Source organism: Chionomys nivalis, chromosome 7 (genome assembly GCF_950005125.1).
Source record: "Chionomys nivalis chromosome 7, mChiNiv1.1, whole genome shotgun sequence".
NCBI classification, from domain to species: Eukaryota; Metazoa; Chordata; class Mammalia; order Rodentia; family Cricetidae; genus Chionomys; species Chionomys nivalis.
Window position 1 is genome coordinate 10,780,577 of NC_080092.1, and position 13,970 is coordinate 10,794,546.

The window sequence follows — 13,970 nt, forward strand, 5'->3', positions numbered from 1 at the left end:
CTAGTATCTTCCTCTCAAGAAGAGAATCTGATGTTTTCCTTTTGCTTCTGCAGGCACTATCATGTATGTGGTGCCCATAAATACATGCAGGCACACACATACACGTAAAATGAAAATAGATGTTTAAAAATACTTACCTTGCTTGCTTATCCATCCATCCACCCATCCATTTTACCTACCTACCTACCTACCTACCTACCTACCTATTTATTTTGAGACAGGGTATCTCTGTAGTTTTGGAACCTGCTCTGGAACTTAACTATGTAGACCAGGCTGGCCTCAAAACTCACAGAGATCTACCTGTCTCTGCTTCCCAAGTGCTGGGATTAAAGACATGCACCACCATTGCCTTCCAGCAATGACTGTGTACCTGGTCCCCAGCACCACATCGTCTTCCCAAGAGTGGGAACACTTTTGTAGGAATAATCATGTCATCATCTTTATTTTCATTTGTGTTTCTTTGATTATTGGTAAGAATTAAAGTTCTTATGTTTAGGAATATGGTCTTTTTTTTTTTTTTTTGAGTTGTTTGATTTTTATGCTTTGCTGTCTGTCCTGTTAGGAGCCTCTTAGCATGTTTCATTAGCAAGGTCTGACTTTGTGAAAGAGGAGAGCAGAGATGTTCAGGGTAGGGTCCAGCTGTGACATAGCCTCCTCACAGCCTAGCCAAAGTGCTTGCCCCTGGACGTTGGCTTTTTTTATCATTTGGGACCCCTGAATGAGTCCCTGCTTTGAGGATGGATAAATACTACAAGAGTCAATGGTTATTAGACCTTGAACTCATCCTGTCACTGGGTACCTGTAAAATGAAGATGGCCAAGAGGAAGAGAAACATTACTCTGTTATTGTTATTTGCAAATTATGATGTACACTTCAAATCTTTTTCCTAGTTTATGGATCATCTTTACTATTCCACTTGTTTTCAGTTGCTTTAGTGAGAATGAGCGTCAGTTTTATTTTTGTTTTTTTCTCTCTCATGTAGCCCTGGCTGCCCTGAACTCACACTGTAGCCCAGGCTGGCCTGGCACTCAGAGATCCACTCACTATGAGTGTTATTTCTGTGAAGTGTGGTCTCACACTTTGTCATTGGCGTTCTTCTTTCCAGCATGACAGTTAGCCAGGAGGGTTAGTCATCTTGAATGTTTTATTCCTATTGTGAAGATTAATTTTAGAATATTAATCTATTGAAACATCGATCTAAACCGGTTCTAGTAGTCCTTTGGAACTTTAACCAGTAGTGCCTGTGCCCTTTAGCAAGTGTCTCTGAGGAAAACCAGGAGGGATGAGGATTATTGCCTTAGGTTTCTTAACTAATAAGGCTTTTACACATGTGCATTACAAGCTACTAATTTCATCTTCTAGTACTTTTCTTTATATACTTTTAAAACATTTTTATTCTTTGAGAATTTCATTAATAGTACATATTTCTTGCACGCACTCATACAGACACACACACACCTCTTTTCCCCATAACTCCTCTCACTCACCCATCTCTAACTCAGCTTAGTGTCTTTTATTTTTTTAATGATCAGTCAGCTCCAATTTGTGCTCCCATATGCTTCCACTGGAGTGTGATTGACCTACCACATTCTTTAAGAAAGCCTGCACCAACTGTCCATAGCTCTTCAGTATGGGCTCATGAACCCTTTCACACCGTGCTAGAATGTTGACTGGCTTGAGCGTGTGCAGGCAAACCATGGTCTCTGAGTTTATGGGTGTAGCAGTCCTGTCGTGTCCAGAGGACAAAGTTTCACTCTAGTTCCTCCTCAGCCTCTGGCTCTTACAGTCTTTCCTCCTGTCTTTCATGACAGTCCCTGAGCTTTATGAAGGGGATATGATACAAATGTCCTGCATGTGACTGGCCACTCCACAACACTTATTCTCTGCACTTTACACAGTTTTGATTTTTTTTTTTGTGCTAACAACTGTGCTCTTAAAAAAAATGATTGTGTGTGTGTATATGAGAGAGAGAATAGGCACAGATTGTGTAGGTACATGTGTACATGTGTCCAGAAGAGGCTGTCATTTGTCTTTTTCTGTCACTGTTGACAGGATCTTTCTCTTTAGCTGCCACTTGCATTTTGTTGACTAGGCAGGAAGCCAGCAAGTCCCAGCAATCTTCCTGTTTTCATCCCTCACAGAAGTGGGGTTACAGGTATGCACCAAGTGTTTGGCTTTTTTATATGGGTGCTGTGTTCTTAACCACTGAGCCATTTCTCTGCACCTGTCTATTTTTTATACTTAATTTTTCATCATTTTCTTTTTTTCCTCTTTTGGGTTATGTAGGGTATGTTTGTGCGTGTGCATGTGGAGGCCAGAGTTTAGTGGTTAGTGTCTTTTTTGTCTTTAATCACTCTCTACCTTGTTTATGTATTGATCTCAGAGTTCACTGTTTTAGGTAGGTTAACTAGCTGGCTAGCTTTGGTAATCCTCCATCTCTGCCTTCCAGTGCCTACCTGGCTTTTTATATGGGTTCTAGGGAATCCAAACTCCATGCCTAACACTTGCCTTCAGCAAGCTCTTTACTACTGAGATATCTCCCCAGCTCTAATTCTTTATCATTTTCTATGATTCTTCTAATTTCATTTTTCCAGTAATTCCTCTCAAAAGAGGAATGTTTTGGTTATAAAAATAATGAGCCAGGTTGTGGTGACACATGCCTTTAATCCCAGCACTCAGGAGACAGAGGCAGGTGGATATCTGTGAGTTTCAGGCCAGCCTGGTCTACAAGAGCTAATTCCAGGACAGGCTCCAAAGCTACAGAGAAACCCTGTCTCGAAAACAAACAAACAAACAAATATGAATACTTTCTATAAAACATTGACGCAATACATTAGTTTTCAAAAAGTAGGTAAAGCTAGACCCTGAAAGATCCACTTGTCGTTATAGAACTATGCTTTTTGTGAAGGGTTTTCTCAGAAAAGATACCAACACAGAGTTAATAAGAAAAAACTGAGTGACTTATAGATTTCTAAATACTAAGTTCTAAATATACTTTAAGTAGCTTTTTGTTAAAGCTGACAAATCTACTCTGATGTTATTATTTGGTGCCTTAAGCGTAATAGTCACTTTGTATTGTATTCTCATTTTTTTGTCTATCAGATATTTAAAAAAAGGGTTATTCATCTTTGACTCGAGTTATTTGAGATCTGTCATATATTTGATGGCTCTATACTATTTCAATATAGCCCTGTGACAGTGTTTAATTAGGCCATCTTTTATAGGCATTTACATTTTTCATTAATCAATGTGATACTTAACCTTGCATATACATTATAGCACATCTTTGTCCGGTTACTTCCTTAACAGTAGGTTAAAAGAAGTGGGTCTACAGAGCCAAAGGAATGTGTATTTGGGCTGTTCATATAACTCATCCATAAAGCACATGCTTAAAATTCTTGAGGCTGTGGGTTTAATACCCAGTGCCTTGAAGAAGAAAAGAAAGGAAGAGGAGGGGGAATGAAATGCAGTTAGTGATGGTGGCACCTTCGTATAATCTCATCATTCTAGAGGCAGACGGAGGACAGCCTGGGTTGCCGAGCATTGTCTCAACCCCTACCCCCACAACCAAGAGTGCACATTTCCTTTGATACAGGTTCTTTCCCAAGTCTGGAAGTTTGTCTTTCAAACATTACTCTAAGCTGTACTTTTACCAGACACTTGAGAGTACTTTTCTTATATACCAACAACAACCATGGTGATTATTTTTCTGTATTGTCTATACTCACAGGTGAAAAGCATCTGTTTTATTTTGATGGCTTTGATCAATGAACTAAAGCTTTAGAAACAGATTTATTGAGCTGGGCATGGTGTCATACTGCTATAATCTGGCACTTGGGATGTGGAGGGCAGGATTAGCCCAACATAGACTACATGAGACCCTGTCTCAGAACAACAAAACTAATCAAACAAAAATCAAGCTTTTATTAAGATATGATTCATATATAGTTATTTTCTTATACACTGCTCAGATAAGTGGCATTGTGTGACCATGGCCTTGGTCAATTTGGGACATTTTCATTATCCTAAAAGGAAGCCCTATACCATTAGCAGCTACTCTCCAATTTTTAGGAATTCTCGTTTCTAGCCAATCCCAGGTCTGTGTTCTGCTCCTATTCATTCATGAACATAAAACAAAAATGGAATCATACATTATATGTATGGTTTTTTTTTTCTGCCTGACTTCTTTCACTGACTGAGTTAAAGTTTTCAGAGTTTACATTGTAGCGTGTGCCATTTTTTTAATGGTGAGAAAAATATTCCAGTTTGAATAGACCACATTTTAGTCTTCCCTTGAACACTTGAATTGTGTTGTATTTCTGGCTGTTATAAATAATACTCTTGTGAACTTTTATTTTTTACATGTTTGTGTATGAACATGTCCTTTTAATTATCTTGGATATGTGCCTAGGAGTGCAGTTACAGAGTGATATACTCTTGTTGTGTTGAGGAACTGCCAGACGGTTTCCTAGCATTTAGGTTCTTGCCAGTGATGTGTGTCCACTTCTCCACATCCTCATCCTCCTCTGGATCAGTGCTATTGTTTAGAATCTGTATTCTTATTAATAACCACCTTGGTGGGTTGTGTGCTATACTCTGTGGCTTTGATTTATATTTTTCCCTTTTTCCCCCCTCCCTCTCTCCCGAGATAGGGTCTCGAACTCTCTGTAGAACAGGCTGGACTCATACTCAAGGAGATCCCACCTACCTCTGCCCTCGTACTGCTGAGATTAAAGATGTGCACAACCATGCCCGGTTTAATTGACATTTTTGTAATAGCTAGTGATGCTTAATGTCTGAATTGGTGGTTTGGTTTTTTGTTGTTGTTGTTGTTTGAGAAATATCTAGTCAGATCCTTTTATTAAGTGTAAGAGTTTGTGGGGTTTTTTTCCTTAATGTTTTGGATTCCAGCTGGGTATTAGACCTATGATTTACAGCTAATTCCCCCATTCTTCTGGGATTTTGTTGTTGTTCGTTTGATTGTTTAGTGTTTTGTTTTTGGCTGTTTTTGTTGTTGTTGTTTTTTGAGACAGGGTTTCTCTGTGTAGTCTTGACTAGCCTCGAACTCACAGAGATCTACCTACCTGTCTCTTTCTCCCTAGTGCTGGGATTAAAGACTTGTGTCTTAATTTCTTCTATTCTTTAGGCTGAGTTTTATTTTATTTTTGTTTTGCTTTGTTTTTCTTTTTGTCATGTGTGTATTCATGTGATGTGTGTGCACATGTGCAAACATGTCTGTGCTCCTACCCGTGGAAGACTGCAGCTGATATCAGTAAGGGAGTCTTCTTTGAGTTCTCTACCTTATTCTTTTTGAGGCAGGGTCTTTGGATCAAACCCATAACCTGTTGATATGGCTAGTATTTTTAGCCAGTTTGCACTGGAGTCCCTTGTCTCCACCTTCTGAGGCAGGAATTACAGTGAGCTGCCACAGCCACCCAGTATTGTGTGTTAAGTATCTAACCTTCAGTCCTCTGGTTGTGTGGCAAGTGCTTTAAATATAATGCCATGTTTCCAACCCTCCTTTGTTTTTGAGACAGTAGTGTCTTATTCTGTTGCTCAGGCTACCCTGGAACTCAATTTGTAACCCAGGCAGGCCTTGATCTTACTGTAATCTTCTTGCCTCAGCCTCTTGAGCACTGGGATTACAGATGTAAACCATTATGCTTAGATGAAGAAAGATTTCTTATTTCAATATTAGAAAAAAATCGTTTTTTTCTAGTTTACTCTACCCTTTTAAAAACCCCACTTTATCCCATGTGTAATTTAGAATTGTGGGGGACATAGGGATCAAAAATTGTTCTCCCTCCCTCAACTTGAACCCTCTCCTTTATCTTAAACTACCATGTGCACATAAGTCTACTTCCGAACTTTAAAAAGTCTATAGATTGGGGCTAGAGAGATGGCTCAGCAGTGAAGAGCACACACATACTGCTCTTGCAGGAGGACCTGAGTTCAGTTCTCAGCATCAACATGGCAGCTCACAACTTCCTGTAACAACAGCTCCAAGGATCTTAACCCTCTTCTGGACTGCACAGGCACTGCACTCATGTGTACATGCCCTTTCCCCACATAAGTAAAAAGAAAAAATTAAAAATATATAGCTAGACTATTTCTTAGTATATGACCATGTAGTTTTCCTTCCCCTCTTTTTGAGAGAGGCTCTCAGTATTGCTGACTGGCCTGGAACTTGCTATGTAGACCAGGCTGGCCTTGAACTCAACAGAGATTTGCCATCCTCTGTATCCTGAGTGCTGGAATTAAAGATGTTTATCACCACACCCTTTAATTTTTTTAAATAAAAAATTAAAAATATGTGTACTTTAACTCTATTAGTATGTATATTTACATATATGCATATGTGTATATGTGTATAGTACACACAGGTGTGTAGTGTGTGTACACGCCTGGATCCTCTGGGATTAGAGTAAGGCTTTTTTTTTTTTTTTTTTTTTTTTTTTTTTTTTTTTTTTTTTTTGGTTTTTCGAGACAGGGTTTCTCTGTGGTTTTGGAGCCTGTCCTGGAACTAGCTCTTGTAGACCAGGCTGGTCTCGAACTCACAGAGATCCGCCTGCCTCTGCCTCCCGAGTGCTGGGATTAAAGGCGTGCGCCACCACCGCCCGGCTAGAGTAAGGCTTTTATGAGCAGCCACATGCATGCTAGAACTCAACCTCCTGTCCTCTAGAAGAACAGTCAGTGCTATTAGATGCAAAGCCATTTCTCTAATGCCCCTCCCATTTTTAACTGTTTTTTCAAACATTTTTCTAAACTCTTATGAAAATCGTGTAAAATGTATGGATTAGTTTTGAGAAACAATACTTAGTTTTGGTTTTTTCGAGACATGGTTTCTCTGTAGCTTTGGTGCCTGTCCCAGAACTAGCTCTTGTAGACCAGGCTGGCCTCGAACTTCCAGAGATCCGCCTGCCTCTGCTGGGATTAAAGGCGTGCACCACCACCGCCCGGCTACAATACTTAGTTTTGTGTCATGTTCTTTTTAAAATTTTGTTGTGTGTGTGGGTGCAGTTGCATGCAAATATGTTTATATACCATCTCATGATGCATATATGGAGGTCAGATGGCAACTTGGAAGATGGTTCTCTCCATCTACCCTGGAATCTAGCATTTGAGCTCAGGTACTTCTACTTAAGACAGGTATCTTCCCCCACTGAGCACATCTATTTTGTGCTTTAACGGGACAGTCCTGTCTAAGCTTTATTCTTGGTGCCTGCCTGGGCAGTAGAGACTAGATGTGTACGCTGAAAGAGCTTCTGAAGAGTGTTTTTGACAGATCCTAGGCAGCCCCTGTTGCTCCTTAAACGCCAGCCTGGGAGAAGCAATTAAATCTGCCCCTCGGTTCCTAGGAACTTTGTAAAAATTGGACCAGACAGTGCTGGGGTGGTGGCTCAGTTAGTAAACTTGAGTTTAGATACCAAGGACCCACGTTTTAACAAGCCATGTGTAACCCCAGTGCTGATTGGGCAAACAGGGGGCTCCCTGGAACTCACTAGCCAGGCAATCTACCTGATAGCTTTAGGTTCAGTGAATAATGTGTCTCATTAGATAAAGTAGAAAACACCCAGGGTCAACCTGGCTTCCATACACACATGTGAACACATACACACTTAATATTTTTATAACTTTTCCTCCCAATTGTGAATACGTACTTATGGTTCTTTTAATAAATATTTTTAATTGTGGCTGGAGAGATGATTTGGTGGTTGAGAGCATTTGTTGTTCTTGAGAGGATGCAGATTTGATGTAGCACCCCACAGCAGTTCACAACTCCAGAGTATTCTTCTGACCTTTGTAGACACCAAGTGTGTGTGCATATGGTGCAGATATACATGCAGGCAAAACACTCACATTTAAATGAATAAGCCTAATTAAAAATTTTTACTTTTAATTGTTATATTTGTATGTATGGAGGTCAGGACAACTTGTATGTTGGTTCTCTCCTCCCACCATGTGGGTACTGCAGTTCTAAAGCAGGTCATCAGGCTTGGCAACAAGTTCTTTACCATTGAGTTATCTCACCAGTTCCAATGATTCTTACATTAGAATAAAATGGAGAAGATAAATGACTCTAATTGGGAATATCAGAATATTTTGAAAGATCCTTGATCTTTGCTTGATAGTGCATATTATAAGCATTATATTTATCTATTTTGGTAAATCTGTATATGTGTGTCAAGAGTGTTCGTAATTCGTAACCCTGCAGGCCTCTTTTTATTTTTCCTGTAGTTGAGAGTTACACCAGGCAAATTTGCTTCAGAGAAAAACAAACCAACTCAGTTTCTGGAGTTTGTAGCAGATTGCCAACTATTTTTTGGAAAAAAATTATTACAAGTGGCTGGATGTGTTGCACTGGCCTTTAATCCCAGCTCTTGGGAGGCAAAGGCAGGTGGATTTCTGAGTTTGAGGCCATCCTGGTCTACAGAATGAGTTCCAGGTCAGCCAAGGCTACACAGAGAAACTCTGTCTTGAAAAATCAAAAAAAAAAAAAAAATTTATAATTGGAAATTTTAATGAAAGACAATTTCTTTCTTAAAATAAGAAAGCATTTTAAACATACTTGATGTTGTGTTTACAGTAAGTGTATCATGCCTTTCTAAAGGCGATGACCACAGTGAAACCAAAGTGCATGTGTTACCCTCTGAGTGTGCTCCAATGAAATGTTGTCAATGCAAGGTGGTACAGAGACACCACCGAGCAGAAGTTACCTCTGATCCTTAGCTATGTGCTACAGTGCACCAAGGCAGTCTTTCATTAGGTTGAACCATATGAAATTGCCAACATTTCGCAGTGTGGCATCTTGAGGGTCAGCTGACACTAATGGTGCTTATGGTGGGGTCGATTGAGTTTGTGTTGCTGCAGCCCAAAGCTGGTGTCAATTTTGTTGTTGTTGTCATTGGATGATAATTGTATTCAAGTGAACTTGAATCATCTTTATATCTGAGTTAAACTCATCTTGTGTTTGGGATCTTCTCAAAGTTTTTGGTGGATTAAAGAAAGTATTCCAGTTCTTTTGACCATGTTATTCATGAGCTTTCCTAATAATTAGAGTGAATTAAAACTCTAAAGACTTAATAAGATATTTTGTTACTTTGTTTTATTTTAGTCCCAGTTGCAAACATCAGTGGGAATTGTACCCACACAAGCAATTGCAACAGGCCCCACAGCAGACCCTGAAAAGCGCAAACTGATACAGCAGCAGCTGGTTCTACTGCTTCATGCCCACAAATGTCAGAGACGAGAGCAAGCAAATGGAGAGGTTCGGGCCTGCTCTCTTCCACACTGTCGAACCATGAAAAATGTTTTGAATCATATGACGCATTGTCAGGCTGGGAAAGCCTGCCAAGGTAAGTGCCCTTTTCTGAACCTAGTGGCTGTTGTTAGGGTGGAATTTGCCTTTATTATTTTTAGCAGCTTTCGTGGTTGGAAGCCTACATGGCATAGGTGCTGGCCTCCTTTTGGCATGACCTAGAATATGTTGTTCCCACAGTCCCCATATCTGACAGTCAGCTGTCCCTGAAAAGCTCACCTGCTGAGGAGGCAGGTGATTTGGTGTTATGATGCTCTGAGCTGCCCCTGAATGAGGCGGTGCCCTCAGTTTGTTCTTTTTCTTCTTCCTTACATGAAGGACTTCTCTGTCACTTCTTGAGTACTCCTTGTTAATGTCTGTTGTTGTCTAGGGCAGTAATTCACACAGGCAGGCACAACTTTCCTGGTACCCCCAGCATCTGTCTTGTGGTTGTTTCATGGATTCAGGCTATCAGTAGCTCCTCTGCCCTCTCTGTCTTGAGACTGTTCTAATGGTACCCAAGTTATCATCCCTAGGGAGGGGGGATATCAGGCACATGTATCTTGTGCTATTCTTTTTTTTTTTTTTAATATTTTATTCATTTATTTTGTTACTGTACATCTCAGTTTCACTGAAGGAAGTGTTTCCTGTTAACAGCCATGCTTTCTTGTACTCTTTCTTCTCTTACTTCTTGTATTCATAAACCTTGGGGGAAATAGCTTCCTGGTCTCCCTCTATACCATGTTACCATTGTGAATCCCTGGAATAACTCTGATCATGATGGAAACATGGAACAGGGGAGGTTAGACTTTAGAGCATGAGAACTGGATATATTCTGTATCAATCACTCTCTCCGAGTACTTTACTAAGTACCCCGGTGTCCTTTCAGAATTCCTACAGACTTCTCATTGACTTCTCTGTTTCTTCAGTGGTAGTTCTTAGCTGGTTTCATCCTTAAATATAATTTAATGTTTTTATTTTTAATAGTGGCATTGTAGATCTCCATTCTATCTTCCATTGTAGGTGCTCAGTATTTCAGAGGTTGATAGCTTTTGTTTTGTTTTGAGGGCAGAACCTTAATCACCCATCATTCATAACATTGCTTCTATGGGAAGTTTTTGGCTGGTATTACTGACAGTCAACTTACAAACTTTTTGGATAGTCTGTTTGTAAGTTAAGGACTGCCTGTACTGTATTATGGTTACACTTGTTACCATTGTTTTTTAATGGAATCTGGCATTATAATTTAGGTGTAATTGAAGTGTGACGATTTGGATAGAAAAATAACATCTCGTTGTTTTTCTGGTCATAGTTGCCCATTGTGCATCTTCACGACAAATCATCTCTCATTGGAAGAACTGCACACGACATGACTGTCCTGTTTGCCTCCCTTTGAAAAATGCCAGTGACAAGCGAAACCAACAAAGTAAGTGAGCACGGGGCAGAGAAGCTTGGAGATGAGAATAGAAACTGTTCTTAAGAGAATGCTGAGAGTAGGTAGGTAGTGGGCAAGGGTCACCAGCACAACATGCTGGGTGAGGTAGGGCTAGCAGTGACTGAGGTGCAGCCAAGCTCAGAGGGTAGATGGGCTTCCAGTGAACTTTGTGAATAGCCATGGCCATAGTGGGCTTTCATTTACCTCCACCAAACTGCACACATGAACTTGAAGACATGCCAAAATAGCAAGGTCACTTCCATCAAATAGCTGTCAGGAAGATTTTTATTTTCTGACAGATACTTAGTATGAAGATTTGAATGTCAGGTCACCTACAATGACAGTGACATCATGGGGGCAATAGAGGGGAATTTTTTGTGAAGAACCTTTTAGGTTGTATCAGTGTTAAGAGCCTGGTAAAGGTTTGCTTATGCAGTTCCCATACCAGCTGGCATAACAACTTATTGAGGTTTAGTCTGGGAATCTTAGACTCAGGGTTGACACATTCTGCTCATCCCCATCATTTTGTTGTCTTCTGAATCATCTGTGTAGTCTTTGATGTGACAAGTTCTGTACTGGCTGCTCTTTACTGCTTCTGGCCCCTGGATCTCTGTTGTTTTTAGACCCCTGGCTTTCTGCTCTTTTTAGGCATCAGAACATTGAGAAGGACATGAACACCTTTCCCCAGATTTAAGACTTTTTGCTGTCATTTCAGAGGCTAAATTGTGGTCTTTGGCTATATCTAGGAAGTGCCCTTGGGTCTATGTCATCTCTAGTTGGAGGCATGCAGTCCTCTAGTGATCTTTCAGGATGGAACAGTCTTTCTCATCTTTCACCATCTCTACTTCCTGATGTTCTAAGTGTTCCTCACTTAGAGCATCTTCTTGAACATCTTCAGAGGTTCCCCTTCTGCCTGGTGCACATGTGCTGCTTTCTTCCCGACTGGCTACACATGACAGTCACTCTATCTAAGAGTGCAATGGAGTGGAGTGCCATTGCTGACTGTTTGATCTCCTCTTAGGAATCTAGCTTTCCTTCCTATAAACTACCTCATACTTCACAGCATGCTTCATTGAGAAAAGGGGTGGGAGTTGGGGTTTGGGGCCTTCTTCCCATACAGAGACACCACAATTAAGTTTCTTTGAATCAGTTAAATTGTCCTTTGAGTGCAGGTGTAGGGGGTGTGTATGTGGGTGTAGGTGTGGGTAGGTGTGAGTGAGTGTGGGCACTCACTTGCCACAGCTTGTGCTAGGTCAGAGAACAACCTTGGATGTTGGTCCTTCCAATTTGTTAGAGACAAGGTCTCTGTTGCTTGTGTGTGCTATAAGCCTCTAGGTATTCTTCTTGCTCCACCTCCCATTTCCTATAGGAGCACTGAAATTCCATGCATGTTACCATGCCTGGCTTTACATGGGCTTGGGAATTTGAATGCAGGTCTTTTTACTTGCATGGCAAGTGCTTTAACAACTGAGCCATCTTCTTAACCCCTGAATTTTTAGTATATAATTTTCTTGGACATCTCTTACATAAAATGAATTTCTGGGATAGTGTGGGTCTTAACCCATATATTTGAGATAACAGATGTAGTGAAATAAAGTCTGTTTCTCCTTCAGCTTACTGTAAACCCCACCCCCAATAGTAGTGATGAAATTTCTTGTGCTTTAGGATACTTTTTAGAAATAGGCTCTTTTTTGATTTTCGAGACAGGGTTTCTCCATAGCTTTTGGTTCCTGTCCCCTGTCCTGGAACTAGCTCTTGTAGACCAGGCTAGCCTCGAACTCACAGAGATCCGCCTGCCTCTGCCTCCCGAGTGCTGGGATTAAAGGCGTGCGCCACCGCCGCCCGGCTTAGAAATAGGCTCTTGATGTGCCAAAAGATTCATTGTTGAGTTTGTACTTCTTTGACATTAATTCCACGAATAATGAGCTAGGATTTCATTCTTAACTTTTAATTTAGAGGTGTGCCTTACATGGGCTCCTTTGAGCTTAATATGTACATACTGGTGTGAAAATTGTAAACCTTTGTGATTTTCTCCTTTTAAGAAATACTTATGTGGTTTTTAAGCAAGAGGAGAAGAAAAGGAAAGAAATGTGTGGTTTGTTTTTCTTAACATCCTTATAACTGTCTAAGTGTGAAAATTGATTCAGTGCATGCTTTCTTAAGTGGTAAACCACAGTGTTTCTGCTAGTCATAATATGAGATGTTACTGGGGTGGGGGGTGGGAATTGATGATAAAAAGTCACAGGGAGTCTTGACATGGTTTCTGCACAAGGTTTTGGTGGGGGTTTTTTGGGGGGGGGCACTTTGTAAAAACTTAAATGCTTTTTAAATTTGTAATTATTGTGTGTTTGTGTGTCTGCGGGTACTTTTGCTTTTATGTGAGCCTGTGGAGACCAGGGGTCATCTGGTGTCTCCCTATAATCACTGTCTACCTTGACTTGCTTGTTAGTTTTGATGTAGTCTCTCACTGAGCCTGGATCTCATGGTTTAGGCTAGATTGATTGGCCAGTGAGCCCCTAGAATCTGTCTGGTTTTGCCTCTTCAGCATCACAGTTATGGGCACATACTACAACCATAACTGGGTTTTTTTATGTGACTGTTGGAGATCTGAACTCAGCTCCTCAAATTTGATTGAGCAAGAGACACTTTTCCTACTGAAACATTTCTTGCTTTAAATTACTTTCCAATTTTGAGTGTAGATGTCTGAGTATAGAATTGTTTCATGTCATCAGTGAGAATGTTTTAGCAATCTCCTTTCTTCTCAAGAAAATTGTGTTTATGGCATATGGATCCTAGTTTAGGAACTAGAGAAAAAATATTAATCCTTCAGTATTATCAGTTTGAGTTCTAGAGACTGAAATATATACATTAACATTGGTGTGGTTGGGCATTATAGTAATCTATAAGCTGAGGTCTGAGGATTATGGATTCTGGGCCATCTTAAGAGTATATATATTGTCCCCTCAGAAAAATAATAACAAAAAACCCCACCATTGTTGAGTTAATTTGTGCTTATTTGATATTAATTCAGTGAATAATGAGCTTCAGTTTCATTCTTATCTTTTAATTTAGAAAAGTAACTTTTCTAGGAATTTGCATGTTTACTGCTCTATCCTATTTTTTAAAAGTGGTAATCTCTCTTAAAGGACCTAGTATAGGCATGAAGTACTCTTTGTAGTCCTTAAGGGGATAATCAGAATATGCTTAGACTACTTCATAGAAAAAAGTAGTGCTCAT

The 13,970-nt window shown here is 40.1% G+C and overlaps 1 protein-coding gene across 1 annotated transcript in view; it reads left to right on the forward strand.

Annotated features, from left to right (window-relative positions):
• Positions 1-13,970, forward strand: part of Crebbp (CREB binding protein) — a 141,203-nt gene that overhangs the window by 77,133 nt on the left and 50,100 nt on the right. The window contains exons 4-5 of the mRNA XM_057773552.1: positions 9,116-9,356; positions 10,611-10,724. Coding sequence (XP_057629535.1) covers positions 9,116-9,356; positions 10,611-10,724 — 355 coding nt within the window. The remainder of the gene's footprint in view (positions 1-9,115; positions 9,357-10,610; positions 10,725-13,970) is intronic.